The following is a 27,840-nucleotide window of genomic DNA, read 5'->3' on the forward strand; positions in this document are numbered from 1 at the left end:
TTTCTAACGATGACTCGTTAGATAGTTGCGATGCTCGATCACAGACATAAAGTGAGCCATATCGCCTAACGCCCTGTTTGACAAGCAGTGTTGTATGTATTCGGAACTACATGGGGCGATAACGCCACTGAACAAAGATGTCTTGTGTGGAGGGTTACTATCTGTAATAACGGAATAGCTGGGTGGAATCTACAGGAAACATACATCTGTCACTTGATGGGTTTAATGCTGTGGGCAGTCTTTTTTTCATCTGATCAGTAGATGAGATTCTTGCTTACTATTTGTGCATGTTAATAATTCATTTTGGTTGAGTAACATTATTGCGGCTGTCTCGCTGTGAAGCTGTTTAAGTTACGACTATATTTCACCGCAGTCAGCGGTATTTCAGGTATATCACTGTATAGTCGGTGATGTAACAGCTATATCACGGTATAGTCTGTGATGTAAGAGCTATATCACGGTATAGTCGGTGATGTAACAGCTATATCACGGTATAGTCGGTGATGTAACAGCTATATCACGGTATAGGCGATGATGTAACATCTATGTCACGGAGTTCCCCTCCGTGATATTGTTGGAATATTACTAAAAGCGGCGCAAAAACCAACTCACTCACTCGCTTCATCACACTGCAGACAGCGATTGGTGACAAAATCCCGACACTGCGGAGATATTTTAGATATATTGTGGCGTAATCGGCTATATTACAATTTTACCACGGCATAGTCAGCGGTGGCACAAGGATATCACTGTTTCGTCGGCGATATTTCAACCAGAGCACTGTTTCGTCGGCGGCGATATTTTATCTAGATCACTGTTTCGTAGGCGATATTTCATCGAGATCACTGTTTCGTAGGCGGCGATATTTCATTTAGATCACTGTTTCGCCGACGATGTTTCAACCAGAGCACTGTTTTGTCGGCGATATTTCAACCAGATCACTCTTTCGTCGGCGATATTTCAACTAGATCACTCTTTCGTCGGTGATATTTCAACTAGATCACTGTTTCGTCGGCGATATTTCAACAAGATCACTGTTTCGTCTGCGGCGATATTTCATCTAGATCACTGTTTCGCCGGCGATATTTCAACCAGAGCACTGTTTTGTCGGCGATATTTCATCTACATCACTGTTTCGTCGGCGATATTTCCACCAGAGCACTGTTTTGTCGGCGATATTTCATCTACATCACTGTTTCGTCGGCGATATTTCAACTAGATCACAGTTTCGTCGGCGATATTTCAATCCGAGCACTGTTTCGTCGGCGATATTTCATCTACATCACTGTTTCGCCGGCGATATTTCAACCAGAGCACTGTTTTGTCGGCGATATTTCATCTACATCACTGTTTCGTCGGCGATATTTCAACTAGATCACAGTTTCGTCGGCGATATTTCAATCCGAGCACTGTTTCGTCGGCGATATTTCAACTAGATCATGTTTCGTCGGCGATATTTCAACTAGATCATGTTTCGTCGGCGATATTTCAACATATGACAAATATCCCCACTAAAGTACTGTCGGAAATAGAAAAAAACTGTTTTAGGCTGTTATTCTGTATCCCTAAAATTGACAAATTTACAAATCAAATACACAGCATATATCGAAAAAACCCACATCGGCCTAACTGGGCAGTCAGTGGGATGCGTAATAGTATATCCAGAAAAGCATGTTTACTCGTAAAATCGGGCAAAACTTCGAAAAAATACGAATAGCTGCTCCAAACAATAGATCGGACTATAGATGGCAATTAGATCGCTCAGCCAGGTATGACGACGGACCGTCGACTCACCTGGCATGAAATGCAGACAGACAGACAGACAGACAGACAGACAGATATTTTATTTCAGTCTCACCTCACATAAAATACATATATAAATATATTTATAAAATATAGCATATAAATGAGCCACCCTTTAGGGTTACGAGAGACTAATGTATTAAAAACATTATAAATGCTAAATAATAAATAATTATATCGGTACATACAGTGTAAAATCTATCCGTATAAAAATATGTTTCTCTTCTTTGCAAGATATAAAACAGGTTTTGGCACTGAAATATACATGGTGTTTAAAAAGTAAAACTAACTTATCATCATCACAAAGATCTAAGAAGTTGGGATAGCTAAAACAGACATTTTCATATAAACTTTCACGCAAATCATCATACATAGGGCAATACAACAGAACGTGTCTTTCATCCTCAACACTCTCACTGCACTGAAAACATACCCTCTCATTCACATTCACATTTGTATATCTGCCGGTTTCCAAATGCAGAGGAGCAGCACCTGATCTGAATTTGGAGAGAAGGCAGAGCAGTAGAACAGGGGCTGCCTACAAACACAAGGGGGTCATCTCAAAGATATTTTATGCTTTTCATATGTGTTGAATATGTCTCATCTATTGATCATAAAGTTTATGTTGAGATACGTAAAAGGGTTATGATACCCATGGAAAAGCTTAAATCAGCCATCGTATTAAATGTCTCAAAATATAGAGGTGGCATGACCACCCGAAGATCGACAGGACTGAATATTATTTGTAAATTGTTATGACATGCCGTTTGCTTCCCAGTTTAATTCCCCTAAAGGATTATCTTATCTCAGCTTATATCTCTATCCCCAGCCATCTTCACTCTGTGACTTACTAAGTCCCAAACTTGGATCCTGTGTAATCATGGGTGACTTTAATGTCCATTATGATGTCAAACATAATCCCTTAACTAAGCAAGTGCTCAACGTACTGGAATCCCACAGCCTCAAACAACATGTCAGCTGTTCCACACATCGCTCGGGTCATGTGCTTGACTGGGTTCTCTCAGGATCTGATGATCTGGTAACAGACCTAGAAGTCAATGATTTGCAGATATCCGATCATTTCATGATCTCCTTCCTTCTGAATTTCCAAAGACCCACTCCGAATACCGAGTTCATCACAGCTCGCAACCTGAAGAAAATTGACATTGGCATATTCTGTCACGATCTGAGCAATTCAGGTCTGTTTTCTAACACATCTGATGACGTTAACGAGTTATCTGATCTCTTTAACTCTACTTTGACGGCCGTCTTAGATAAACACGCCCCCGTTAAATTGAAGCAAATTCGTAATCATGAAGCATCACCGTGGTACAACGATCAAGTCCGTGAGGCAAAGAGGAAGAGACACTTTGCTGAGCGCACATGGCGCATCTCTGGCTTGGAGATCCATAGACAATTGTACAAATGTGCCCGAAACAATGTTGCCAAAGAAATCAGGAATGCTCGCGCCCATTACATCAATGAGGAAATTTCTAGGATTGCAGACAATCCAAAACGCTTACACAGCTCTCTTCCACAAGATCCTTGGAAAATCTAAGGAAGTCTTACTTCCTCATGGCGAGGAAAAGACATTGGCAGAGGATTTCAACACCTTCTTCAATGAGAAGATCACGAAACTACGAGGTGATATTGATTCTTCTTCTGAGGACGTTGTATTCGGAGAGCCCATTGGTACCCAGCTCAGTTCATTCCGTCCAGTAACAGAATCTGAGGTCAAGAAAATAATGCTTTCGTCAAAACCAACTTCATGTGAGCTTGATCCTATCCCGACAAAATTCCTTTTGAAAATACTGGATATCATTCTGCCAATCATTACCAAGATCATCAACCTAAATTTATCATCAGGTTGTGTACCATCATGCTTTAAGCGAGCTGTAGTCAAACCACTCATCAAGAAAACCACGCTTGACCCTCAGAGCTTAAAAAAAACTATCGTCCTGTCTCAAATTTGATGTTCATGTCTAAAGTTCTGGAGAAAGTAGTCAAACAACAACTCTCGGATCATCTTTCTCAGCATAACTTGACTGATTGTTACCAATCTGCCTACAGGCAGGCTCACAGCACAGAAACTGCTCTAAATTATGTCTGGAACTCTGTCAGATCTGCAGTCGACCATGGTGAATCTGCTTTGCTTGTCCTCCTGGATTTATCTGCGGCTTTCGACACAATTAACCATGAAATTCTTCTTGAGCGTTTGGTGAAAGAATTTGGTTTGACTAATACAGTTCTTGACTGGCTAAGATCCTACCTTTCAGACAGAACCCAGTCCATTCACATCGGAACGTCTTCATCATCCAGTCACACCCTAACCTGTGGAGTTCCCCAGGGATCAGTTCTTGGACCAATTCTTTTCTCCCTGTATACTCAACCGCTCGGAAAACTGATGTCTGCTTATCATGTGCCTCATCATTTCTATGCGGACGACAGCCAATTGTTTGACAGTTTTAAGTCGTCAGAACAAAGTCAGTTAGAGTGCAAGTCCAACCTTGAAGCATGCCTCTCGAGCACAAGATCCTGGATGTCTGCTAACAAGCTGAAACTTAACGACTATAAAACAGAAACAATGGTCATCTCCACAATCTCAAGACAACGAAACCTTATCATCAAAGATATCTCCATTGGGCAATCTTCGATTCCTTTTTCTCCTCTTGTGAAAAACCTTGGCGTTCTTTTGGACTCAAACCTCAGCATGGACAAGCAAATAAATCATCTAGTAAAGACCTGCCACTACCATCTGAAGAACATCGGCAGCATCCGCAAAGTCCTAACAAAAGAAGCCACTGCCACCCTTGTGCGGACACTGATTTTATCCCGCCTGGATTACTGCAACAGTTTACTGTTTGGCATCTCTTCCTCTCAACTCCATCGTCTTCAGAAAATCCAGAACAAAGCTGCACGCATCATCACTCTCACCAGTCCTCGCTGTCACATCTCTCCCATCCTAAACTCTCTACACTGGCTCCGTATTCGTGAAAGGATTGATTTCAAGATTCTCTGCCTCACCTACCAGTCTTTCTACAACTCAGGACCTTCCTACCTTCAAGACCTTCTGACACATTACTCTCCAGAAAGAACCCTGCGCTCATCACAACAACTGTTACTTGCTGTCCCGAGCTACAATCTCAAATCATTTGGCTCAAGGACCTTTTCATATGCAGCAGCTTCTCTGTGGAACTCTCTCCCTATCGAGTTAAAATCATCTCCTTCCCTAAGTACATTCAAAACACGACTAAAGACTCATCTATTTCTTCGCTACAAGTGACTTCCAATCATCCGTACCTGCCAACTGTATATAGTTTTAACTTGAGCTCAGGAAGCGCTTTGAGCATATCCCTGTGACGTGGAAAGGCGCTATATAAATGGCCTATTATTATTATTATCGAACTTAGTTCAACAGATATTCCACACTTACACATATTAACTACATAAATTGTAGATATCAATGCGAAAAAAAACAGTTTGTTTCTATTTCCGACAGTACTTTAGTATAGCACGACCATGACTGTTTAGATTATTGTACCTACATGCATACCCAGGCATTAAGTGTCACTATACAAACACAGGCATACAGACTTACCATGGGTCGGTTGTAAGACATCCCCAAGCTCTGCCGTGACTCCACGAACAGATAAGCAGTGCTAATAAGTCCTTTGAGTCACGATGATGTGATTCATAGGACATTAAAATACCGTTTAATCCTCTTCCGGATTAGTGGAATCTTAACATCAGATGTCTTCCAGTGGCCGTGAGCCTGTAGCTATCACTGCAGTGGCCCAAGCTTGTGGAATGGGTTTTAAGAAGCATGCATTTTGTCAACACATGACAGCTTCTAGGAGGTGGAATTTCGTTATTGGATGCTTATATGGGACTTGTCTGCGTCAGTTAAACTATTCATTATTTAGAGTTAACTTTTTTAAAGAACTGAAGAGGAATGGTTAGGATGAGACTGTTGATGATGTAAGTAACACGAGTGCTGAGTCATCACACATACTGAATCATTTTAGATACGCAACAGAGTTGATAGATTTAATGCTACTTAGAAGGGTATTGCAGTTGTACTGGTGCAGCGTCTTGTGGAAGGAAAGCTCAAAATGGTGCAGGATTTAGGCGTTTACTCATGCTTAATCATGAAACACGTGTGCATGTGATGGTGTTAACATCTCACGGATCATAAACAACAAATCTGGGATTCAAACCAACCATCACTGGATCCTGGAGTGATCAATTAACCAGCGTACCGCAAATGTCTGGGACTTAAGTACAATAAATAGCTGGAGGATATCGAGGGATATTTACCGGGGTTATTGTGACAGTTGTTTTCGGATTTGGTTGGCGTTGGACGAAATACAATGTGTAGGTCTAGTGGCCGTCACTTGGCACTGAATTCTATGGTAACAATCACATAGGTTTAACTAGACTAGCATCTAGTCTCTGATATGAACATATTTTACAGAAAATGGTTCCTAAAGTACATTCTTAACATATAATAAAAAGAAGTCCATATTCTTTCTTCTGAAACTGTGGTAATCTAGACGTGCCACATATTACGACTTGCATGGGCTCTATCAGGTATATCTATTTCAGGGTATGTATAAACTATAGCGACAAATCGGTCACTTCAGTCCCGATATAAAACACATCTGTGGTGCATTTGTGAAAGGGATCGTTATATGACTTGATTCTCCAAAGCTTACATACACTTTTTATGTACCCATTGAATAAACCCATTGATGTTAGAAGCGTTTGTGTGGGTAATTCAGACATATTCAATTTAACCCTGACCGTTTCCTGGTTGCTACCAAACAGACCCCGCGTTGTGATTAAATATTTATGTGTAAGTCTGTCATACCCTGTCTAGTAAGTAATATAAAGATCTATTTATATGAATCGCTGCTGTTTCATGGTTCATTTGTTTACCCATAACCGTTCGACATAAAACTGACACGGACGTGTTTATGTGGAGTACAAGTGCATATCAACTTTAAAAAAACTGTCTTGACATTCGCTCGAACGCGGCTATCAAGCATCTGCGGTTAATTTAAGAGCAGATTCTCCGCGAGTGCCTGTGTAATGAAAGGTTTGGGCTGTGCAAGAAATATGTCAGGAGATGCGGCATGTGTTGGTGGATGAAAACCCCCATCGCCAGCTGAGCTATGTTTTTGTCTTTCCATCAGGACCGGCTGTTGGTGTATGGGGATTGTTAATACCCGTTTGGATTGTGTTTACTGTGAAACCTTCGGACTCAAAGTTTTAATAGAATTGTGCATGCCTGAATCTGTCAAACTTAGGGTTGCTATAATCAGTTCTTTGTAAATGTACTTCTTTTAAACACATGAAACAAGTTATATTGGAAACTGATTCACTTATGTATACATCGGCTATACGGTATATTCATTGTGTACGTGAAATCTGGGTTCCAGAAGAGCTGATTTGTTTACAGTCACGATTAATTTTAATATGGGGTCGCAAGCTGGGAGACGTGAGACTGACACGTGCGTGTCAGGTGATGTACCGCGAGGAAACACGAGACGAAGGCCCCGAGCAGCAGTAAAGGCATATCTATCGCACGGGCAGAAATAGCTTTCTCGATGTGATATAGTACTTACGTTTAAGTAAAAGAACCATGCGATGATTTTCTATGTTTAACAGCGTTACTTATGGAAGAGGCATATCGCATTATCCCTGAGAGTGGCACTTTGTCGTGTCATAGGTCGCATTTGTCTGGTCCTGACAAGGCGAACATGTAATTTCAGGGAACAAGGAAAACCAAAATAATATATGTGTATACGGAACTATATGTGTGAACAGACCTACATGTATCTAACGAACTATATGTTAATGAAGAGCTATATGTGCATACAGAACTATTTGTGTATGAAGAACTACGTGTGCACAATGAGGGGTGTGTGTGTGTACAAAATATGTGATTAGTCCATGGGCACAAAGAACTAAATATACCAAAATTGTGTATGTTTTCAGAGCTATATGTTTAGACAGAACAATATGTGTAAGTTTACAGATGTGCGTCATAGACACATGTAGAAATTACCATCAAGTTATGATATTGATATACTGACAGACAAAAGAAAGTATACACTGATGTTTGAAGAATGCTAAAACTTGAAACAAGCAAGGCCTGGTTATTCGACGTGGTGTTCTTCCTAATATCAAAGCCAAGAGATAAGATTTGGATTCACAAAATAAAAAAACCAGAATGATATGTTAAGATAAGGCAATTTGATTTCCGCATATTAGCCGAAATGTGTATTCGTTATAACTCCGAAATTCAACACTCAACCCTCTACCTGCTTTCAAACCTGAACCAAATATGGTAGGGGCAATATATCAGATTTTACTATATTCTGAAACTACAATTTTCGAGTTATGACTAAATAATACCATATTGGAAGGATAGTCTACCTTGAGGGAAGTAAAATTTGAAAGTGAAACCTCTTTGTCATTTAAGTGGCATGACACTAAGTTCGTTCGTTGCAAGCCTCGATACTTCAAATTCATATCAAACGTACAGATATAGCAAATGCATTCGATCTATCTGTTTGCAAAAGGGTTGTCCTTCTCTATTTGGTAAGTAATCAGTTCTCTATAGCAGAATTTGTCAAACCGTCTATTTGATAAAACAGTATGTTGTAAAACAGATGGGAAATACTTCATTAACCTGTAAATATATATTATCGATTCTCGATAACGACATTTTCTACTGTATAATATCTATGTATATCCTAAACTTTTAAATAAAGTATAGTGTGATTATAAGAAAAGACAGAAAATCAAAATTTGAAAATGGCTGTTTACAGCTGCCTTGATATTCAACATTCATATAAACTGGTATGCATGCACATTAACAAGCAAAGAGCTTGAAATATTTTTAATATATATCTTCAAATAACTCCGGAACATGATCTTAATTTTAATTACACTTTACATCACCTCCATATAATTGGTGAAGACGAAGTTAGCTTTTTTCTGGTGTCCTAGAATTGCCATGCCCTACAACATACAGGCAATGTCGGTGACTGACATTCAAAGACGTTCAGACCCAGCAATATGAGTCTACTGTAATCTACCGACCGACAGGTGCGCGGGAAGATTGGCTGTGGTTAGGTTATATGACTTCTGACAAGAACTACGATCAGGGATTGTCTCAACAGCTACACTGAAGAGGGGTATTGTGCATATGCGGAGAAGTTTCTAACTTATGAATGTTTCGTAATGAATTGCTTCCGTCTTACGCTGTAAAATGTTTCATGATCGGTCAGGCTGATATGCTGAATATATGTGTTTGCGGAACAGAGTGAGTACTTCCTCATATAATCCATAGTTATAGAAGTATAATATAACGAACGAAGACATTGCCTGCGGTGCGATATACAGGACTCAAAGGCTGTAAATTGGGAACTGTAAAAAGTAGCTGTATGTGTCTAGGGAACTGTAAAGGTAGACTCTATAGGACCTAAGAGCTGTAAAAGTAGGCTATATGTGTCTAGGGAACTGTAAAGGTAGACTCTATAGGACCTAAGAGCTGTAAAAAGTAGGCTGTATATGTCTAGGAAACTGTAAAGGTAGACTCTATAGGACCTAAGAACTGTAAAAAGTAGGCTGTATATGTCTAGGAAACTGTAAAGGTAGACTCTATAGGACCTAAGAACTGTAAAAAGTGGGCTATGTGTGTCTAGGGAACTGTAAAGGTAGACTCTATAGGACCTAAGAGCTGTAAAAAGTAGGCTATATGTGTCTAGGGAACTGTAAAGGTAGACTCTATAGGACCTAAGAGCTGTAAAAAGTAGGCTGTATATGTCTAGGAAACTGTAAAGGTAGACTCTATAGGACCTAAGAACTGTAAAAAGTAGGCTGTATGTGTCTAGGAAACTGTAAAGGTAGACTCTATAGGACCTAAGAGCTGTAAAAAGTGGGCTATATGTGTCTATGGAACTGTAAAGGTAGACTCTATAGGACCTAAGAGCTGTAAAAGTAGGCTATATGTGTCTAGGGAACTGTAAAGGTAGACTCTATAGGACCTAAGAGCTGTAAAAAGTAGGCTATATGTGTCTATGGAACTGTAAAGGTAGACTCTATAGGACCTAAGAGCTGTAAAAAGTAGGCTCTATGTGTCTAGGGAACTGTAAAGGTAGACTCTATCGGGCCTAAGAGCTGTAAAATGTAGGCTATATGGTACTCGGGAAGTGCGAAAATAGATTACATAGGACTCGAAAACTGTAGAATTAGGATATAGGAGACTAAATAAGACGTAAAGTATATTATAAGAGACTAAGATATTACGTAAAGTAGAATATAGGATACGTGTATTTCCAAGATATTGTCAACCGGAAGTCTGAGGTACGGAAAATGTATGTCACAATAGACTCAAGAGGCAAAACACAAAACCTATGTTTTGAATGATTTACACACCATACACCACGATACGAAATGTGTACTTGACATGGTACGTACGTGAGCTCTTAAACTAGTGAAGCAGTACTTGGTGAACCATTCCTGTCAATTTCTGGCCCATCAATCAAAGGGCACGTGCTCTGAGAGCATCTATTCCATTTTCCTGTAGCCAAACTCTTCCCACTGTCTACCTGAGATAACACGACCCTTCTGCACCTCTCCCTCCCCTCCCCGAAGTCTCCCTCCCACTGCCAGCTGTTTAGTCCCTCTTCGTTGTCACTGAGCATCCCCTCAAAACCTCATATCTCACGAGCAAGTAGGGGAAGGAGTTTTAAACCGGCGCTTATAACATAACTGTGACTTTTCCTAATAAACAAAAACACATATAGAACAAAACTTTTAACGCTCCACGAATGCTTTTGGCTATAGTCATTCTAAGAAAGACGCTGCACCAGTGACGATAGTAGCGTGGATCCTTCTGTCTGTTGTAGGGTATAAACTTGAAGGGATGTTAATGATCTTCTCTGACGTTTAGAGCTATTTTGCTTTTAAATAAGTAGTGCTTTTACTCACAGAATGCTTTTAAACTCAGTAAAGGTAAAGGTAATTCCATCCATTGGAATTTTCCGAGTAAGTAATCTATTTATGCAGTACTCGAGTTGAGCTCATAGAGAAGGTTAGGATAACCTCAGTAGTCCAAAAATATTTAAAGCTGTAAGTCATTGCTGTCTTGGGGGTGGTGGGGTAGCCTAGTGGTTAAGGCGTTTGCTCGTCACGCCGAAGACCCGGGTTCGATTCCCCACATGCGTAGAATGTGTGAAGCCCATTTCTTGTGTTCCCCCGCCGAGGTATTGCTGGAATATTGCTAAAATCGGCGTAAAATCTAAACTCACTCACTCATTGGTGTCTCGCTGCTTTAATCAGTATTTCAGATAAGCCATGGTGCTCGCATGTCAGTGAGTGAGTGAGTTTAGTTTTACGCCGCTTTTATTGATATTCCAGCAATATCACGGCTGGGAACACCAGAAATGGGCTTCATACATTGTGGGGAATCGAACCCGGGTGTTCGGCGTGACGAGCCAACGCTTAAACAACTAGGGTTCGCATGTCAGCCTGATATGGGTGGTATTTCTGAAGTGTTGCAGATCGTAGACGTCAACCATATCGGTGGCACTCACCACGATTCGGGGCATTGTGTTGACAAACAAAGAAATAGTTGCATGGCGAATGAGAGATACGAACATACGATCTTGCCTCCTGGCACGCCTAAGGGAAGTAACTGCTCAGTGGATACAGACACCACCACCCCTCCCCCTACCCTGCACATTCACACCCAAATCTTTTGTTCAAACACGAATAAAACAACGTAAACCAATCTAGACTAAATCTGCGGTATCCATTTATTGAAAGATGGACAATATCAACAAAGATAACGTCCTAGACAGTGCAGTGTCTAAAGCAAATATGTCAGGCCGATCACGCTGAAAATACGGCGCTAACCTTTAAAGTTCTTCCTCAAAAGAGTTCATAAACTTTGAGTAGACATTCAAACAATCTCATCTCAGGACCTTCACATTCCTGATATCAAGGAAGAATGGTAGCACGTGTTGAAAGAAGAGCCCCGACAGTATCCGGTATCCTGACAAAGTCCATCAGTTGTGTTTTTTCAGGAGTTGTTTCTTTTGTCAGTTTTTTTTCGACATCGCTTACATGTTTTGTGAATGTCAGACTAAGAGACGAGATTATGCGAGATCTTAACTTTCATTCGACATTTGTATCACGTAGTGTGGCCATCTGTGACATGGGGAGATAATACAAAAACATCCCCCTGTCAGCCCATCGGAGACAGGCAGCGAAGGATGTTCGTTAAGGTTTATATCAATAAATACTTAAAGTACAGCGGGCAGGGGTGAAGCGGAGGAGGTAGACTACGTAGACTAACATCTAGTCTGTCAAATGGACATATTTTACAGAACATTGGAATTGAAAAGGACCCCAATCTAGACTTGATTCATTTACTGCTTTCGCATTGCAGAAGGGGCTTGACAGAAGGGAAAATAATGCAGTGCATGGACTGTGAGACAATCTTATTTGGCACATCTAAGCTTCCGTAAGAGGAAGGTGAGGTGAGATGAAATTGAGTTTAACGTCATGCTTTAGAATATTTAGCTCATATGACGACGTGCGTGCGTGTGTATGTGTATGTGCGGCTGCTTGTACTAGCCCAGACTGAAGCTGGTTTTATAGTGCTAGCCCACTGAGATACCACGCCGCAGTGAAGCATGAATACCCAACTCAGACACATTATACTGACTCCGAGCCGACCAGTCCTTGTTGTACCCATCAAGAGGAAGGCAAGATTTAGGGTGTGAAACAGTATTGTTAATTACGACATGATTTGTCATGAGTATCATATTTCAGGTAACGATCATCAAAACCTGTAGGTTTGACTTCGCAGCTGTAAAAGACAAATCCATACATTTCAATTCATTGACTGTTTTCAATTTCATTATTACATTACGTCATGAGCGTTATATTTAATGACCAATCAGCGAGGCTGTTGTTTAATTACTACACGTTTTTAGCCGTTAACTGAAAGTTGCTCAATCAATGCAAATATGTGGATCCCTGATGGAAATGCAACTATGTATGTAACGAACACACTTATTACGGATATAAAGAACTAAAATTCTCTGGCTGTATATTTTGGTCGAAATGCGTATATCGAACAACGGTTATAACCAGGGAGACTATATAAGAAAGTTGTAGAGTATCCCTGTTATAACTAACGAAAATCAGTGATCACTTTAAGTTCGTTATAACCGTAGTTTTTTTCAGTTATCGTATGTGGGCCCTAACTAATCACTGGATATTCTGCATAGGCGGATCCAGAGGGGGGTGCAGGGGTGCGCAACCCCACCCCCACATCCCTTCTGTCCTGAAAGTTTATTAAATGACCATTGAAACTATCGTGAAAACAGGTGAAAATTAACTGTGCACACGTACGCACGCACGTACGCACGCACGCGTTTCTCAAAAAGCTGTATCCGCCACTGTTCTGCGTGCATACATACAGTATACCATTCACTATTCAAAGAGTGAGTCGGGGCTCTACATGCTCAATGGAGAGGGGGCATCAGAACGTTGTTGAGGAACAGGAGGGTACTGATATTGAATGACACAACAAAGATCTGGCCAACACATGGGTGAACCTTCCGAACGCTCTTTGTTTTCCTGCTTATGTTTGTTGTATGGTAAACGTCTCTAACACCCCAATGAGCTTTATCTCAGGTTAAATGCTATGCCTTGATGTCTACCATCGGGGATTAAGGCACAAGGGGCCCCATCTCTCACTGTCAGCCTAAGGGATGTAACAGCAGTCTCAGATTGGAATAGACGCCGTGCTTCTTCAAAGCAGATGATGACGGGTCAGATTGATGCCACTGAAACATATTCTTGCTTCTAATTTACTGGGAAAGTGAGTAAAAGTGGGCAGCCTCTTATACGTGTTTGTTTATCAGGTGCAGACAGACATAGCCTCGTTCCACAATGGGGCCGTAGAGATGCTGTTACAAGGAGTCTTGAATGGTAGATGTTCTACTGGTTACAACCCCTTGTGCATATTTATTAGCGACCTTGGACGGCGTTCTTCAGGGTCAAGCAAGAGCCATGTAAATGATGCTTTATTGATTGTTGATGTAGGTAAAGGGAAAATGTGATTTGTAAAAGGAAGCCTGTTAATATTGATCATATACAGGTTACACAACCTCCATTGCTTTGGGGGGCGGTGGGGTAGGCTAATGGTTAAAGCGTTGGCTCGTCACGCCAAAGACCCGGGTTCGAATCCCCACATGGGTACAATGTGTGAAGCCCATTTCTGGTGTCCCCCGCCGTGATGTTGCTGGAATATTGCTAGAAGCGGCGTAAAACCAAACTCTGACGAGCCAACGCTTTAACCACTACGCTACCCCACCGCCCCCAACTTTCAAGGAAAATGACTAATTATGATACGCGTGAACCGAGCAGATATTCTTTTTAAAACTGTTTTCTTAAGTATTACATGTATATTTACTTAACACTGTGGTTAAAATATTTTTATTGTTTATTGGTACATGTATTTCACATTACAGTAACTAGAGGTTACGATGGTAGACCAGTAGGGTCACACATGAAGAGGCTTTATTGGGGAAGTGGCGTTCGGTTCTGAGGGGGTGAGTAGCACCATAATTGCCTTTTTACCTTGAACAGAGAATCTTAATAGCTTAGGCAACCTCTGGGTAGTTGGCAGGTAATTAGCCAAATGCAAGATCGTTCAAGGTGATATTTTCTATTTTTTGCTGTTAGCTCTCACTTGAATGATTCTGTCAAACACGAACAGAACACTGTTTAGTACGCTCAGGATAAACAGAGCAGAAGACCCCTCGTTTTTGTTATATCGTTTCTTTGGGTTATAGTCACGTGATGATGACCACGTGACAAACAGCACGTGCTGATCAAGTATGACTCACGCATGAAGAGAAACCTGGATTAAAGTTGCATCAAAGTGATAGATGTACGACGTAATTTATAGGATTACTTTTAGTAATCCAATCCGTCTTCAAAGACAACCTAACTGAAGAAATATCCTCAGAATGATTTTTAACACTATTATGAGTAATATGTTTTGGGCCCCAGCCAGAACGTCCAGCATTATATATTCCAATTAGGTAATAGGCTGAGTTCCGTTTCGCGACGCGTTGAACAGTCTTAGAATTATAACACGGCGTATCAGCTAAATATGAGTGGAAACTCCAGATGATGTCTCAAATGAACCACGCTGGCTCAGGTATGATGCTGTGACTGAACTGAAGCAACGCATGATGTAATTTCCTTAGATTGACATAATAATATATTCCAGGGCCTAGATTTTCGAAGCTCTCTTAGCGCTGATAGTCATAATGTTATGTATGGCCAGTATATCTTATCTAAGAATCTGCAGTTCAATAATTATGGGAATCTGCAGTTGCAATAGAACCTAATATGCTTCTCTTAGAAACGGGCAGTGACAATCAATTAAACCGTAACTTACTTCTAGCCTTTTCCTTATGAACGGGTTGAATCATATACACCGAGATTTCTGTGCTACACAATTATACATGTGTCGCAATATCCGTGATCTGCGGGACTGAGTATCCGTAAAGCGGCAGTCCGATGGTTGTCATACAAGAAAATGTTAAAAGATTATCTTTGTTGTTACCCTGCCTGCTGCGCGAAAGAGATACAACAAAGGTTAGTTGGATAGGAGTCGGTATGCTGTATTAGAGGGGAAATAATATCGAAACTCACATGGGATTGCAATGCAAAAACAGCAAGTTACTACAGGTGCACTACAAGAATAACGCTTAGTCTCTGAATATATATATAGTTTTGATAGTAACAAACAAGCCCATTTAAATTGAAAAGGAGCCCTAGGGAGACCAGAGATTCAGAACCTGAACCTGAGGAAATCTAGACTTGCTCTATTTAGGGCTTTAGCACTGCAGAGAGGGATTGGCAGTAGGGAAAATAATGTGGTTCGGGGACTGTGAGACAGACTAGTGCACTACCAGTGCCATGGTATAAAAAAATCAGCTTCAAGTCTCGCCAGACACCGCCTCTTTGGGTTATCACTAAGCGCCTAAGAACGGTTTCGAATCCCTGAGTATCTGCACCCGAACCATTCTTCGTGTCGTCCATCGTGTTGTTGTGTCGCAAATCTTTGCTCGTGATGAGCCCGTTTCGAAGTCAAATATTAGTACAATGCCGATAGGGACAGCGTGAATCTGGTCAATTCATGAGGCACACTGATCAAATGACCAAGTTTCTGGCTGAGACCCGTGACGATCCGAGCTATGAAATGTTCTTGAGCAGCCCATGCTTGTCGTAAGAGGCGACTAACGGGATCGGGTAGTGAGGCTCGCTCATTTGGTTTACAAATGTCATCGTATCCCATTTGCGTAGATCGATACTCGTGATGTTAATGTTTGGATTGTCTGGTCCAGACTCGATTATTTACAGACCGCCGCCATATGGCTGGAATATTGCTGAGTGCGGCGGTAAACCAACAAACACACACACAAACTATTGGCTAAGATTTGTGGTAGTGCAGTAGGCGATAGAAGAATATTGAAGTAACATCTCATTAATTTACAAATTCTAAGATGCTCAAATTCTAAGATGCTATATTTATATAATAAAAGATTATAAGGCTTTCACTTCTACAATGAAGGACAAAAGGATGAAAATTATATAAGGCAGCTATCACACCGAAGGCCCATTACATGTACGGAAGCACCTTATCACAGTCCCTGAACAACATTATTTTCCCTACTGCCTAGCATGCAGTGCAGGCCCTAAATAAAGCAAGTCTAGATTTCCTCAGGTTCTGAATCCCTGGCACCATTTTCAATATAAATGGGCAGCTTGTCACATCCAAATTATATATACTCAGAGACTAAGCCTTAGTCTAGTACGAAGCAGCCTGACCTGGCCACGTGCCTCCGTCAACCTGGAAACCATTCTCCTTTGAGAACGCCTGGCACGTGGCTGCACATTGCTGATGTCAAAGCTTATTGGTCAGAACATTCAACAGTTGCATCAGAGGTCAATCGCTCCCCTTACTCTCTGCTCAGAGATTTTCCGATTACATTTCCATGGAGTTAGTTGGCTCTTGCTCAGGTATAAACAGTAGTAAGCAAAGGCGTTGTCTCTCAAATTGTATACTATACATTCTTGAATAAATCCGGTTACGTCGTTATGATCCATTATGCCAGAATATGGAATTGAACCTGGACCAGGACTTAAAAGTCAGCAAGTTTCAATTCAGACTTTGTGAAGCAAACATTATCATAACTGACATGATCAACAACAATTAGGTTTCCATACAAATATCTTTTCCATCTTAGTATAATGTCAGTGATAATCCATATGGCAAATACGAAGTGAAATATCCATAAAAAGCTTCCTGTGTGACTGTGTAAGCTATATTCCTCTCAAATACTTATCATTTTTAAAGAAGCAATTTATTCATGTGAGATAACATACCATAATGAGACAGTGAAAATTATACTCAGTTATTAGTGAGTTGGGTGAATGGATGTGTTCTGTATCCATGTCTACCTTAATCAAGGACTCTCATCTGGCGTATGCCATTTAAAATGGCCCCAAATGCTGCATTTTTGTCAAAGTTCTCTCCGTGCACTTTCCCTTTCAAGTTTCTATTTAACAAAACACTCACAAATGACCCACCCGAGAACCTAGACTGCATTGATTAACTGCCAGGGATATTTTTTACTTGTATGAATCAGAAATGAACTGAATCGAACTAATGTATTTCCGTTATTGCTCTGCTTTCCCGTCATACACCTCTTCACACCACTGCAATTCCACGCATGCCCAGTCGTTGGCTGCGGTCCAGATTCCAGACCCCGCACTCCAGTCTGGCAGAGGGATGACACGTTACTTCTCAATCAACATACTATTCGTAACAGTTCCCCATTATGTCCAGTGTTTGTAAATCTGGCTCCATTCATAGACGAAGCCCTACAATCGAGGAGGTTAGAAAATGTGGGTTCAGCGATGTAACACCAAAATCACTGTTTCAGATTATCCCCTCGATCAATTTCTTAGTACAGCTGGGACGTGGGGTAGGTAGCCTAGTGATTAAAGAGTTCGCTCGTTACACCGAAGACCCAGGTTCGATTCCCCACATATGTAGGTTCTATATCACATCAGCATTGTAAAAGTATTTCTTTTGATCAAAGGCTAAAAGAAATGGATGATGTCAGGAATTAGGCATCCCGTAACCAGTATAAGCCTGTTATAAACATGTGTTCTTTTATACCCAGCTATCTTAAAGACTATAGACTATGAACAAGTCGAACGGCAAATGTCTTGGGCTAAGATCAGAGTTACGTATACGTACGTAAGTAAAGGGTTCATATTAAAACTGTTAATGTTCAGTCCATGAGTAAGATAATTAAGAGAAAGCGAGAGTGTCTCCATTACGTTTCCTTTTTTTAATATGAAGCCTGAAATATTTTAGCATTAATATCCAGTCAAGGACAATGCATTATGAGGTACCAATTCTGCATTGGCTCAAATATGTCAAAATTAAACTTTGTTTTCATTGTAATGTTTTTAGAAGAGATAATGCTAATATACTACTTTAGAAGAAATCTGTGCAATAAGAAATGATAACAATATGCACTTTTGAAAAGAGATTTATCATTGCAAACCTAATAGAATTTACGTACCAAATGTATTGTAAGAAATTCATATCGAAGGGTTATAAATGATCCGGAAACTTTGCATGAGTACATCAGTATAACATACCCTACCTGAAACAGTCCTCGACACATCAAGGCACAAACTGTTTCAGAACTGAAGTCTACTTCAAAGACTGGCAAATACGAAGACATTGTTCACGATTCGCCCGTGAAATAATATGTTAGAACAAGAGCCCATAGCCGACATACATGTTTTGGTTTTTATCGCGAAAAGATCCACAGTGCATAGGCGTAGCTATACGCTTAGATAAAATGGCGAATTGTATTGCAATTCTAAACCCATCCGAGCAGATATCTCGAAATTCGAGGATACCGTCAGGATTGTGTCATGTCAAAACTACAGCCCTGAACATTAAGATGAAGCTAGTCAAAACAGTAGATTGATTTTTAAGGCTCTCTTAAGAAGCTGCTGCGCTACTCCAATTACGTAATGTCGTCTGCTTGCTTTATCGATCGCCTGCTCGTCCTCGAACCTTCGCAACATTCATCCAGCCAGCATATCGGTCAAGGGCATATTCGCGATTATTCTAGCCATTGTTTTCTTCACGTCTGATGCTTAGCATGAAAGACAATGTTTGTGATCCTCATGGAATTGACGGTCAGTTGTTTATCCTTATCGGACAAACACAACTCATAACGGAGGCGATAAATGTTGAAGGCAGGCTTCCAGTTCCAAACAATTCATGTAAAATACCTCAACTCTACACCCATCTTGTTTATGATGAGGTTCGATAATCCTGTACAGATAACCTAAACATTTACCCGTTAACAAAAATCACAGTATGTCGAAGCGTTCCTTGTAAATTACTTGAGATTTCAGAGCCCTGTGCACTTTTCAGATTTTAAAACATCCATTGATAACTCAAAAGAACTCAAACCATATAAGTAAGTCGTTTTTGCATATAAAAAGGTAAACACATTGGAAACACGATGGTTCTCATATCCTGTTGAAATTATACACAGTGTGCACTTTACCCTCGATAGTTCAAGCACCTTCACTACCAAATACTGTCTGCTTGGCGGCTGAAGTTTTGAAAATTTCATTGCCCGTTATTCCGGAAACCAGTTAAACCGGGCAGTTCATAATTGCATCGGTTAGATGGTTCTGCTGAGGTTCAAGGTATGAGGTGTACTTCTGGATACGGCGCTAACTTGCGTTTTTACCCTGAGCCTGCTGCTGTAGACATCATTCACCAATCCCACAATGCCGTGGAACGAGACCACATCGTGACCCACGGATGATATCACGCACAAGCACTCCCTCGCATTGATAACAATGCAGATGCACAGGGGAAAGCCTGATACGAGTTATAGCGGCGGTGACATCAGACAACCAGTAATGAGGTTTACCTCAGACTCGTCTATATGAATCAGCACTCTGTCACAGCAGATATTTCTGGCCACTAAAATTGTATTCCAGGTCTGAAACGTGCGTCATGGTAATCTAGACTGTGGTTCTGTCTGCTAGCATGAGTAGATCGAGTGCCAGACGGTCGCGTATTTAACAAAATGTACCAGTTAACAAGAAAACCTAATTTAAAAAGCTCGTTATAAATCGTTATCATTCTATGAATGATTTATTAAGCTCGATATGTATCCATCTTGTCATTCAAAATAGTATATGGTAATGTATTTCTCCTGGGTCATACTGACCGTGAATACAGAAATCATATTAAGCCCCTTGATTCACAAACATCCCCGGCGTTTTAATCGTGTTAGGTTGATAAGCACTCTGAATTTCGCTACTGTGTAACAGAAGTGCTATATTTAGCAATCTGTTTGCGATTTAAAGGATCTTTAACTCTTCTAAGGAAATATGCGACCTGCTTAGAAACAAAGCCTGTTTTCAAACTGTCTGAATAAACACTTCGGATTTGCTTCGAAACCGAATCAAATATTTTTTGTCTCGTTTTAAGTTTGACATGCTAAGAAATGTTTGTTATCGTTTACTTCAATAAACAGTTTCGGGGCCCACTCGGGCGGCTGAGGATGAGACCAGTGTGTAGAACAGAGGAGCATACATATCTCCCACAAACAGATGGCCCGATACACTGGTTAGCCAGCCATGGCCACATAGACACAAGGGCTTGGGTGAAGGTCCACTGAAGGGAAAACTCAGCGGAGGGGAGGCAGAGTATTGTCCTCGGGGGTGGCGGAATTTCCCCGGGGGTCGGGTCTTCATGCAACATCGTCATCTGATGAGATGTTTATGTAGTGTTAGCTGGTTATCCTAGTATGGAATGTGAACCTTATATACAATTGATGTGGGCAGATTTAAAAGCTACAGAAGTAAGACGATACACTTAGAGATATGTATCTCCTCCTGTGCAAATCTTGGGGTTGTTCCAAATATTTATGGAAAACTACGCCAAAAGGCAATCCTTGAAGCATTCCAACTCAAAGGATTGCTTGTTTTACAAATTGGTTTAACCTGTTGTTTCTAAGACTTTTAACATCATGATAAAATCTGTGACTCCTGTATATGGAAGCGATACACATGCTATACAGACAAATTCAATATTTATGTGAAACACATACATCAGACTGTCATAATGTACAAGCACGTCTGAAATACCCATTCCTTGTTTTTGTGACAAGTACATGGAGGCAAGAACATATGAATTTAAACATAAAAATTGAACGAGAAATACGGGATGAATAAATATAGATAGAACACTTTCCGAAAAGATAACAAACATATTAACTTTCGTTCTTAATCTGTTCGGAACGTTTTGAAGTACAAGAAACTGAGATAATACAAGGCAAGACTATGTGCACGTGCACTGTCTAGCAGACGATAAAAAGCAGACGATAGTACATATGAACTCACCATATTGTCTGTGTCGGTGTGTGGAGTTTCACGGTGAGGAGAAAAGCGCCGGGTTCGGTAGTTGTACTGGGTTGTGCTACGGGCCCTGTACAAATCGGAACTGGCGAGATTTCGAGCAACGCAGGGGTTTTCTCAATTCCGTGACGTCATCGCTTGTGCTCGCGACGGCAACCGGATTACTCAGACAATTGTATTCGGCAGAGATCACTCACGCGCGATTCATCCTCAGGGAAAATATTCTTTCGTAACTTAGTGGGTACGTGTCATAGATAACTGAAAGTTATTAACGAATACCAACAGATAAGAACGGTGAGAATTTCACCCAGAGCACATTGTTAGCATTAAGTTAGAACGTATTGAAAATGTTTAATCGGTGAGAATTGTAACGCTTATGTAACGACTCCTGTAAAGGGAGGTTATAGATTCAGGATGTCTTCTAATTTTCTGTTATTTTTTCTCACAAACCCAATTCAAACACTCCCACGTTGTTAAATTTCCGCCGACCCCATCACGACATATATTTACCAAATTGATCGGGAACTCAATGTTTTCGACAGACAACGTGTTTCAAGTCCACACAGATGAAGGTTTTCTTGCTCTCTTTCTGAAGTAAATCTTTGTTGTTTGTATTTGTTAAGATTAAACAATATTTTCATATGCAGAAAATATAATGTAATTATATAAATATTTGAAATAATATATTTCTGTTGATGTCGTACATGCATCGGATGACAAAATCTGTTCATACTAGTACATCTTGAACCCATACTGTTAAGTTACCACCGCATATGGTGCATCGGTATTCCGATATGGTTACCTACACATTCCTCTGTTAAGTACGTACTTAGTATTAGGCCATGCTATTCCAGACTGATTGGTTCATGTACTGAGCCAACGTCCAAATCCATGCCTCGTCGACCCTCTGACCATGTCATTCTAAAAGACGTTCAAACTTCATGTTAAGAGAATTAAACAAGGATCGAAGTCAGGATACTGAGTGTATTTGAGGTATCCTTTTAAAATGCGGAATAGTATGTCAGTCGGCTACCACAAAGACACCATTTGTCCTGCTCCCATCACCCCACATCACATAGGCGCGCGCGCACGCACACAACGCACACAAACACACACGAATGTACATCGTTTGAGTGCAATGAACTTGAACGCGGTGTTAACCTCATTTCATCACACCTCACGACCATGCTTTCCGTAATTTTACAAGAGGTTAATTGATATCCACTTACTAGAATCCTTGTGGTCTTTTTGTCCATTTACCCATAGTTCGAGACAAGGGGTACATATGGTAGACGATATTAATGATAATGACCGCATAGTCATTAACGACTTAAACTATATATCCAGATAATGTCTGCAGTGTAACGGTGACTCTATTATCGCCTGAGCAACGGATCCCACCGGCCTAGACTAACAACTAGTAGATAAAATGAACATATTTTACAGAAAAAAACAGCTTATAATAAAAAAAATATATATATAATGAAAAGGATCCCTGACTTGCCACATAATCTAGACTTGCATGGGCTTTCTTGGATATGTTTGTTTCAGGGTCTGTATGACAGACTAGGATCCCACCCTGACAAGTGGCTTTTATGGGTGATTACTCTCAAAATGAGTTTTAGCTTTTCAATGCGTTACATCATGTACATTGTATATGTACCGTTACAACACAGTGATACTTACAACTCGACGTTCCTGGAGGAAGTCGAGCAAACATCGAGACGTGCGTAGTTCGACACAATCGGAATGTCATGTTCATCATATCATCCGGAAGGCTTCGATATGGGCCTTATTGTTTAATCGTGTAAAACGATATCCACTTGAAGAGGTAACTCGGGAATGTTTACAAGGAACCATAAGATATATATGTTCAAACTTTACTAAAACGGGTTAAAAACAATTGAAGTGAACATTTTAAACGTAAGCAATATGATATTCACTTTGAAACTTAAAGAAAAGAAATACAATTACTTGCACTTCACACGTGATAGAGACCCGTGAAGATCCGGGTTAGAATTGGTCTTGAACAGCAAACTAGCATTGTCGTAAAAGGCGATTAACGGGATCGGGCGGTCAGGATGCTGACTTGGTTGACACATGTCATTGTATCCCAATTGCGTGGATCGATGCGCATGATGTTAATCACTGGATTGTCTAATCCAGACTCGACTATTTACAGACCGCCGCCATATAGCTGAAATATTGCTAAGTGCGGCGTTAAACAACAAACCAAACAAACAACCATATGATAGAAACAGCCTTATGCCTGAAAACCTGTAAATATAAATACTCCTAACCACAGAAGGACATCGTTGAGAAACGATAAATTTTAAGGTGTCTTCAAAGTTTATATCATATCCTTATTTCAGAATGGCTAGCTCACATCGAAGAAGGAAGTTGCTGCTAAATGATCAGAATCGTATCAATCTAGTGAGTTTAGTTTTACGCCGCTTTTAGCAATATTCCAGCTATATCACGGCGGGGGACACCAGAAATGGGCTTCACATATTGTACCCATGTGGGGAATCGAACCCGGGTCTTCGGCGTGACGAACGAACGCTTTAACCACTACGCTACCCCACCGCCCCCGTATCAATCTAACGCTCGGGGCCATTTCACGCCTTGTGTCACTAACATCATATGTCGTCATATTCATCTGATTAGCCCAGACCATCAATCGTTATAACATATCACAGAGTATTTTGTAATGTGATGATAACACATTATAGATAACAGCAGCCCCATATATATAACTTATGTTCACACTTGATTGCACACAGCGTGATCAATATCACTCGCTTTCACATTACTGCAGAGGTGGAGGGTGGCCTCGTGATTAATGCGTGCTCTAATCACGGCGAAGACACGGATTCGATCCCGTACAGATCGTGCACAACATAACGGTTATTACTGGAGTCCCCCCATTCTGTTACAGCTATGTGATAATTTTGACTGACTCATCTACCTGCAAGCCCGGATGTCATGTGTTACATAACCCTACCACCCGTCCAATTAAATATCCAACACAGCCCTCGATATTGGTTTTGTGAGAGACAGAAAATTCTGTTACGGAATTAGCCGAACGCGAGATTGCTATCAGTCATGAAATAATGACGACGTTGAAGACAACCTATCAACCACAGCCAATGAGAACGCAGGCTTCAATTCCCCAGTCAGCTGATGCACCACACCGAATGCCTGGCAGTGCCCTTGTGTCGAGAGCAATGTGTAACAATGATCGCAATAACAAGACGCAGATGTGAAAGTTGTTATCAACAGGATCAAGGCACTTTATTTTTATGTTTAATAAAGCGGTGATAAGTACGATAATAATATGATATGAGGGATCAAAAGGCAGAACTACTCTGTATGGTACAACAGTAGAAGTCCTGTTTGCAGTGACCCGTGAAGATCCGGGTTAGAATATTGATCTTCAGTAACCCATGCTTGTCGTAAGAGGCGACTAACGGGATCGGGTGGTCAGGCTCGCTGACTTGGTTGACACATGTCATCGGTGTCCAATTGCGCAGATCGATGCTCATACTGTTGATCACTGGATTGTCTGGTCCAGACTCGATTATTTACAGACCGCCGCCATATAGCTGGAAGTTTGCTGTGTGCGGCGTAAAACTAAACTCACTCACTCACTCACTCATGTTTCCGGTTGTAAGGGTACTTGCTGTAGTGTTTGTTGTTGTAGTACCTTAGTTACATAAGTTGCTGTAGAAGTAACTGTGGTAGATTTAGTATTTATTGCTGTAGTAATGTTGATGTAGGTAGATGTTGTTATATATGGCTGTAGTAATGTTGATGTAGGTAGATGTAGTTATATATGGCTGTAGTAATGTTGATGTAGTTATATATTGCTGTAGTAATGTTGATGTAGTTAGATAGTTGCTGTAGTAATGTTGATGTAGGTAGATGCTAGTTATATATTGCTATAGTAATGTTGATGTAGGTATGTAATGTGATGTAGGTAGATGTAGTTATATATTGGCTGTAGTAATGTTGATGTAGGTAGATGTAGTTATATATGGCTGTAGTAATGTTGATGTAGGTAGATGTAGTTATATATGGCTGTAGTAATGTTGATGTAGGTAGATGTAGTTATATATTGGCTGTAGTAATGTTGATGTAGGTAGATGTAGTTATATATATGCTGTAGTAATGTTGATGTAGGTAGATGTAGTTATATATGGCTGTAGTAATGTTGATGTAGGTAGATGTAGTTATATATGTTGATGCTGTAGTAATGTTGATGTAGGTAGATGTAGTTATTATATATGGCTGTAGTAATGTTGATGTAGGTAGATGTAGTTATATATTGCTGTAGTAATGTTGATGTAGGTAGATGTAGTTATATATGTATGTAGTAATGTTGATGTAGGTAGATGTAGTTATATATGGCTGTAGCTGTAGTAATATGTAGGTAAAATGCAGTGTATAGTAATGTAGATAGTTATATATGCTGTAGGTAGATGTAGTTATATATATGCTGTAGTAATGTTGATGTAGGTAGATGTAGTTATATATTGCTGTAGTAATGTTGATGTAGGTAGATGTATATGTAGTTATATATGGCTGTAGTAATGTTGATGTAGGTAGATGTAGTTATATATGCTGTAGTAATGTTGATGTAGGTAAATGTAGTTATATATTGCTGTAGTAATGTTGATGTAGGTAGATGTAGTTATATATTGCTGTAGTAATGTTGATGTAGGTAGATGTAGTTATATATGCTGTAATGTAGTATTGGTGTAGTAATGTTGATGTAGTGGCTGTAGTAATGTTGATGTAGGTAGATGTAGTTATATATTTATAGCTGTAGTAATGTTGGGTAGTATGTAGTATATATGTAGTATATATATATATGATGTGCTGTAGTATATATGCTGTAGTAATGTGATGTAGGTAGATGTAGTTATATATTGCTGTAGTAATGTTGATGTAGGTAGATGTAGTTATATATGTATGTTGATGTAGGTAGATGTAGTTATATGTATATGCTGTAGTAATGTTGATGTAGGTAGATGTAGTTATATATATAATGTTGATGTAGGTGTGTAGTTATATATGCTGTAGTATGTTGATGTAGGTAGATGTAGTTATATATGGCTGTAGTTATATATGCTGTAGTAATGTTGATGTAGGTAGATGTAGTTATATATGGTAGGCTGTGTTGTGATAGGTAGATGTAGTTATATATTGCTAGTAATGTTGATGTAGGTAGATGTAGTTATATATGCTGTAGTAATGTTGATGTAGGTAGATGTGTAGTTATATATTGCTGTAGTAATGTTGATGTAGGTAGATGTAGTTATATATTGATGTAGTTATATGTAGATGTAGGTAGATGTAGTTATATATGGCTGTAGTAATGTTGATGTAGGTAGATGTAGTTATATATTGCTAATGTAGTGTGTATGATGTAGGTAGATGTAGTTATATATGCTGTAGTAATGTTGATGTAGGTAGATGTAGTTATATATATGCTGTAGTAATGTTAAATGTAGTTATATATTGTAGGTAGATGTAGTTATATATGGCTGTAGTAATGTTGATGTAGGTATATGAATGTAGTTATATAGATTGTAGTAATGTTGATGTAGGTAGATGTAGTTATATGGCTGTAGTAATGTTGATGTAGTAGATGTAGTTATATATATGCCGTAGTGATGTATGATGTTGATGTGAGTAGATGTAGTTATATATTGCTGTAGTGTTGATGTAGGTAGATGTAGTTATATATGGCTGTAGTAATGTTGATGTAGGTAGATGTAGTTATATATTGTTGATGTAGTAATTATATATGGCTGTAGTAATGTATGTAGTTATATATAGATATATAGCTGTGTAATGTTGATGTAGGTAGATGTTATATATTGCTATAGTAATATGTATATATTAATGCTGTAGTTAATGTTGATAGTTGATGTAGGTAGGTAGATGATGTAGTTATATATAGATGTATTATATGCTAGTAGTAATGTTGATGTAGATGTAGTTATATATGGCTGTTGATGTGTAGATGTTTATATATTGCTGTAGTAATGTTGATGTAGGTAGATGTAGTTATATATTGCTGTAGTAATGTTGAATGTGTTGATGTAGGTAGATGTAGTTATATATTGCTGTAGTAATGTTGATGTAGGTAGATGTAGTTATATATGTGTAGTAATGTTGATGTAGGTGCTGTAGTTATATGCTTAGTGATGTAGATGTAGATGTAGTTATATATTGCTGTAGTAATGTTGATGTAGTTATATATGATGTAGTAATATTGATGTAGCTGTAGTTAATGTAGTTATGTAGTTATATATATGCCTGTAGTAATGTTGAGTAGATGTAGTTATATATGCTGTAGTGTAGGTGATATATATGCTATAGTAATGTAGATGTAGTTATATATTGCTGTAGTAATGTTGATGTAGGTAGATGTAGTTATATATTGCT

The 27,840-nt window shown here is 39.7% G+C and overlaps 1 protein-coding gene across 1 annotated transcript in view; it reads right to left on the minus strand.

The window, feature by feature from the left end:
• LOC124256961 (tubulin alpha-8 chain-like) overlaps positions 1–21,487 on the minus strand; it is a 40,183-nt gene extending 18,696 nt beyond the window's left edge. The window contains exon 1 of the mRNA XM_046690924.1: positions 21,370–21,487. Within this exon, the coding sequence (XP_046546880.1) occupies positions 21,370–21,372 (3 nt within the window). The 5' untranslated portion in view covers positions 21,373–21,487. The remainder of the gene's footprint in view (positions 1–21,369) is intronic.
• Between the last annotated feature and the right edge of the window lie 6,353 nt (positions 21,488–27,840).

The sequence above is a fragment of the Haliotis rubra genome, unplaced genomic scaffold, assembly GCF_003918875.1.
Source record: "Haliotis rubra isolate DU_JTF1 unplaced genomic scaffold, ASM391887v1 Scf645, whole genome shotgun sequence".
Classification (NCBI taxonomy): Eukaryota; Metazoa; Mollusca; class Gastropoda; order Lepetellida; family Haliotidae; genus Haliotis; species Haliotis rubra.